This window comes from Montipora capricornis, chromosome 8, assembly GCF_036669925.1.
Source record: "Montipora capricornis isolate CH-2021 chromosome 8, ASM3666992v2, whole genome shotgun sequence".
Lineage (NCBI taxonomy): Eukaryota > Metazoa > Cnidaria > Anthozoa > Scleractinia > Acroporidae > Montipora > Montipora capricornis.
In genome coordinates this window covers 52444092-52448347 of record NC_090890.1, presented here as the reverse complement: position 1 = coordinate 52448347, position 4256 = coordinate 52444092, and the positions used below count along the sequence as shown (strand labels likewise).

Sequence of the window (4256 nt, the reverse complement as noted above, 5' to 3'; positions counted from 1 at the left end):
GGCCAGCAAAATTCGCGCAACTTCCTCAACGATCCGCGATTGTCTGCGATCATATGAAAAACGAGTCTTAACTGAACCAAGTCTACTTTACAAACGTAGTTTACGGAGCCAAAGTTAATAGAGTAAGGATAACACACGCTTTTCCATGAATTAATTTTGCCTCGTTATCAGTTTACAACATTTTTCTCAGTTTCACAGCTTGTATTTGGTCGTCTGTTTTTAGGAGGAAGTCCACAAGCTGCACAACAGCAGAGATACCACCAAGCAGTACAGAGGAAAGGAAGTGTGAGTAATTCTTTTAAAAACTTGAACCATTGTTCTCTCGACTCGACTCTTGTACGTTTCTCGACTCTTGTACTCTTGTACGTTTTCGGGTACCGGCATCAACTCTTCTATTTTCCCGCCAAGTAATCGACTCTTGCGCGCTGTCGGTTAATTTAATGTCATTTGGCCCAGCGTTTTTGTTCTTTGAGCAGTAATTTAAAAAATTCCAACCAAATAACCTGCACAGTTAGAAAGAAATCCTTGCATAGGTGCGTTATAATCTTCTCTCAATCATCACAACTTGATTACGCACTCTGAATTTCCAGCTCATTCAATAGTTTTACAGTATGTAACAGGCACTGCATGAAATGAAATATAAATTAATGGGAAAGGGGTAAGAAAAATAGGTTTCCTCGATTGTCTCCCCAAAATAAAAATTGTCAATATTTTGTTTCGTACGGAAACATTTCCTACGCCGCTGGTACTGTACCGCAGACAATCTAATACTTTTTTCACCATTGTAGGGTCAGCAGTGTTCACAACAAAAAGGTCACTCAGCTTATTGTAGAAGAGCTTTGTCGCCAACCGGGAAGAGGATTTGCCAGAGCTGTTGTTGAAAGTAGGTAACAATGCAGCATACAGTACAGCAAGTCTGCAAAGTTCAATCACTATTGTAAACTTGAAAAAAATGACACCTACTTGGACTAACAAATTCCTTGTTTCTTTGCAGAAACAGCCAAAAAGTACCATGAACACATCCGCAGAAGTGCCTTGGGAAAAATTACTGACGAGATTAGAATGAAGAAGAGAATAAACCTTAGAAAAGAGAGGGTAAGCGATATTTTTACATCTGTCCGCGCACGAAAAGAACTCTACAAAGTTACTCATTCCGTCTGCCCATGACGTAACTATTACTTTATCCCACACATTAGGGCACATGCTGTCAAGTTCAAACATGACATTTATTTGCGGTTTTTTTTATAGTGCATTTTTTTGTTTCGTTTGAAAAGCTTTCCTCTTTCCTGTGAAACATATCGATACTCCTTTTCTTACGGTACATGTATATACGTATATTTATCCAAACCGTCTTAACATCCTTCTATAACTAAGTCATCTTAGTCAATCCGTACTAAAGACAAGCTTTCCTTTTTTGCCATAGAAATACGAAAGGAGAAAGTGCCAGGTAAAGGATGAAAAGGAGGCCCACGCCTTTTCAAAATTGACGAAAGAACACATGTCTACGGACGATGATGCTAACAGTAGTGAAGGTGAAGAGGGATGGGTTTCAAGGCCCCCTAGTTACAGAAGTCAATTGCTGACTCACTTTCTAAACAAGTAAGTAATACTGAAAAATACAATAAAAAGGAAAACGAAAAGTCCTGTATCAACTTAACTATTGAGAAGAATTGCAAACAGTAGAAATAGTAGTAATAGGCCATTCTCACAACACTCGCTGCGCTACGGTTACCTGGCTATCCCAGACAATTTCTACATAGTAAAACGATCAAGCGAAATACAGAAAATGCTTTTTAAAGAATACCAGTAGGCGCAAAACTCTGGAATGAGATGATATATACGTGATTATTTCCAAGGTAATGTCCAAGGGATAGCAGCTTTTAATTATAAAATTTTATTTATTGTTATTCTTTACTTATTGTAAACGTCTTCTGCGTTTAAATATGAATAATTAATATAATTTTCAGCGGTGAATATAAGAATTCGGTGTTATATTCACCGCGCTACCCGATAAGGCTTGACTCTGAGGCCATGAGGGCGAGAGGAATAATTGTTTTAGTAAAATCCAACTAGCTGGTCAAAAAAATATCGAGACAAAACATCTTTCGCTAGTTAAAGCTAGACTTTAATCCTTTTCTGCGACCAAAACATTACAAATATGGCCGGCGCTTTCGCTACTGGTGGGCTATAACAAATAGCCTATTAGTAGCTCAACCAATCAGAACGCAGCATTGACAATAGACCACTAGTTGGATTTTACTAATCAGCATTAGTAGATACTAAAACAGTGGATAGCGTTGAACTCGCGCGCTGATTGGCTCGTCAAACTCCGGATATCCTGTGCTATTTACCTGCGAGCAACTCAGGAAAAAATGGCGTCCCGATTTGCATCCGTGACAAGTGAAGAAAACATCCAAATTAATTTTTTGTGGTGTATATTATCTCACTGTTTTGTATATACTAAAACAACTATTCACCCCAGTGCCTAGATTAGCTCTAGCTGCCTGCGGCCCCTTGCTTAAGTTAAGAAAATATAAAGATTGTTGTTGTTGTTGTTTTTGTTAGGCTTCTTAAACAACTTTATTCTGCAGGCTAATTTCGTTATCGTTGCTGTGGTCATATGAACGTATTTCTCTTTTCTTTAGACTCGATAAGAGATACCAAAAAGCTGAGAGCTCAGTAAACAAGCGATGGAAGAGAACAAACGCAAGACAAGGGGAGAAATCGGAAAAAGAGCCTCCAAACGGTACGCCCAAGTGGGCACTTTCCGATGAGTGGAAGGCCCTCCTTGAACAAAGAAATGAGGAGGCGCAGAGGTATGTTAAATGTTTCATGCACTTGACTACTGAAAACAAAAAAAAATAATAAAAGGACGTCGATATATATCTTATCTAGCCGGCCGGCCGGCCTTCGACGTTCTTTTTCCATAAATCTCTCTTCAAAAACAGGAAAGTGGCACGATTTATTTATCGACTATGGCTTCTATTAGAAATTAATTAAACAAACAATGCACAAAACAACAAAAAAATATAAGTCGAATTTGATTTGCGCTCTAGTTAACAATTTCTAATAACTTCATTATGTTTCAATGAGTTAAACAACGTCAACTTTCATTGCCAGAAACGATGCAGATTCCGAAGAGGAGGAAGATGACAACATGAGGGAAGAGGAAGCGGAAGATGGCGAAAGTTCAGGAGAGGATACTGAATGGGAAGAGACAGAAAATTAGCCTAGTTTTACTAGGGTTCATTGCACAATTTCACAAAGAGATAGGAAATTAGATTTGTTAATTTTTCATTGTATGATTTCACAAAGACATGGAACGTTAGGCTTGTTGTAATAGGTGCAGTTTGTTTCTTAAAAAAAAAGACATTTAGGTTTCTCCTTTTATCATGTTTATAATAAGATTTTGAATTATGGTAAATTAGGTTGAATACAACATTACAGTTGGATTTCTATATTTCATGATGTTTCTGTGACGAAAGGTGCTATTTGATATAAATAAAGCAAAATATTTCATTCATTTAAAAAACTTGCTTATCTTCTACATTCATAGTTTAGGCAATGCGCTCTTTTCTCTTTTTCTAAGGCCCCGTTCAGATTAGTTGCCCGTTACCAGGAACGGGTACTTGTCTGAACACGCTTTCGTCAGTTCCCGAGCTTTCTCCCCTGCTTCCCTGCGTTTCAGTCACGACAACGGTGGCCGGTGCAAAGTGGACGAAGAAAGAAATAATTGCATTGTTAGAACTGGGGTGTCTGAACAACTTCCAGTTTAGTGCCCGGACAAGGTGTGGTTGAACGGTCATCTAGTCTCAACGGGGCCTAACACCTCTCTCGCTATACGGCCTTGAACAACCTTTATCCCTCGATTTAGGTCCCAAGGTTCCATTTATATTTCGTATTGTGGGAGGTTGGGTAACATTATAATGTCTATATTACATTTGAGAATAAAAGGCAGTGTCCTGAATGCAAGGAGTAAAAACAAAAAAAAGATATGAGTCCGTAACACAGTAGGCGTTCCCAGTATATATCCTTCTTTTCGCAGTATATACTGATATGAACCCTGAACTATAAGGAATCCACCAAAGAGTATTAGAAACCGTATACATACCTGCTATACAATTCCAGTATACCTTATGACTCACACAGTATACATAATGTATACTGACATGTATACTGAAATATAAGGAATTATGCTACATATGTATACGGTCCTGCTATTTTCTTGGCATACCCTGACGTATACTGGTTATTAT

General features: G+C 38.2%; 1 protein-coding gene across 1 annotated transcript in view; it reads left to right on the top strand.

The window, feature by feature from the left end:
- The window catches only part of LOC138060334 (uncharacterized), a 4066-nt gene extending 232 nt beyond the window's left edge, over positions 1–3834 (top strand). The window contains exons 1-6 of the mRNA XM_068906085.1: positions 1–285; positions 789–883; positions 995–1095; positions 1424–1599; positions 2646–2816; positions 3121–3834. The exon at positions 1–285 is cut by the window's left edge and continues 232 nt beyond it. Of these exons, the coding sequence (XP_068762186.1) occupies positions 1063–1095; positions 1424–1599; positions 2646–2816; positions 3121–3229 (489 nt within the window). The 5' untranslated portion in view covers positions 1–285; positions 789–883; positions 995–1062 and the 3' untranslated portion in view covers positions 3230–3834. The remainder of the gene's footprint in view (positions 286–788; positions 884–994; positions 1096–1423; positions 1600–2645; positions 2817–3120) is intronic.
- Positions 3835–4256: the final 422 nt, after the last annotated feature.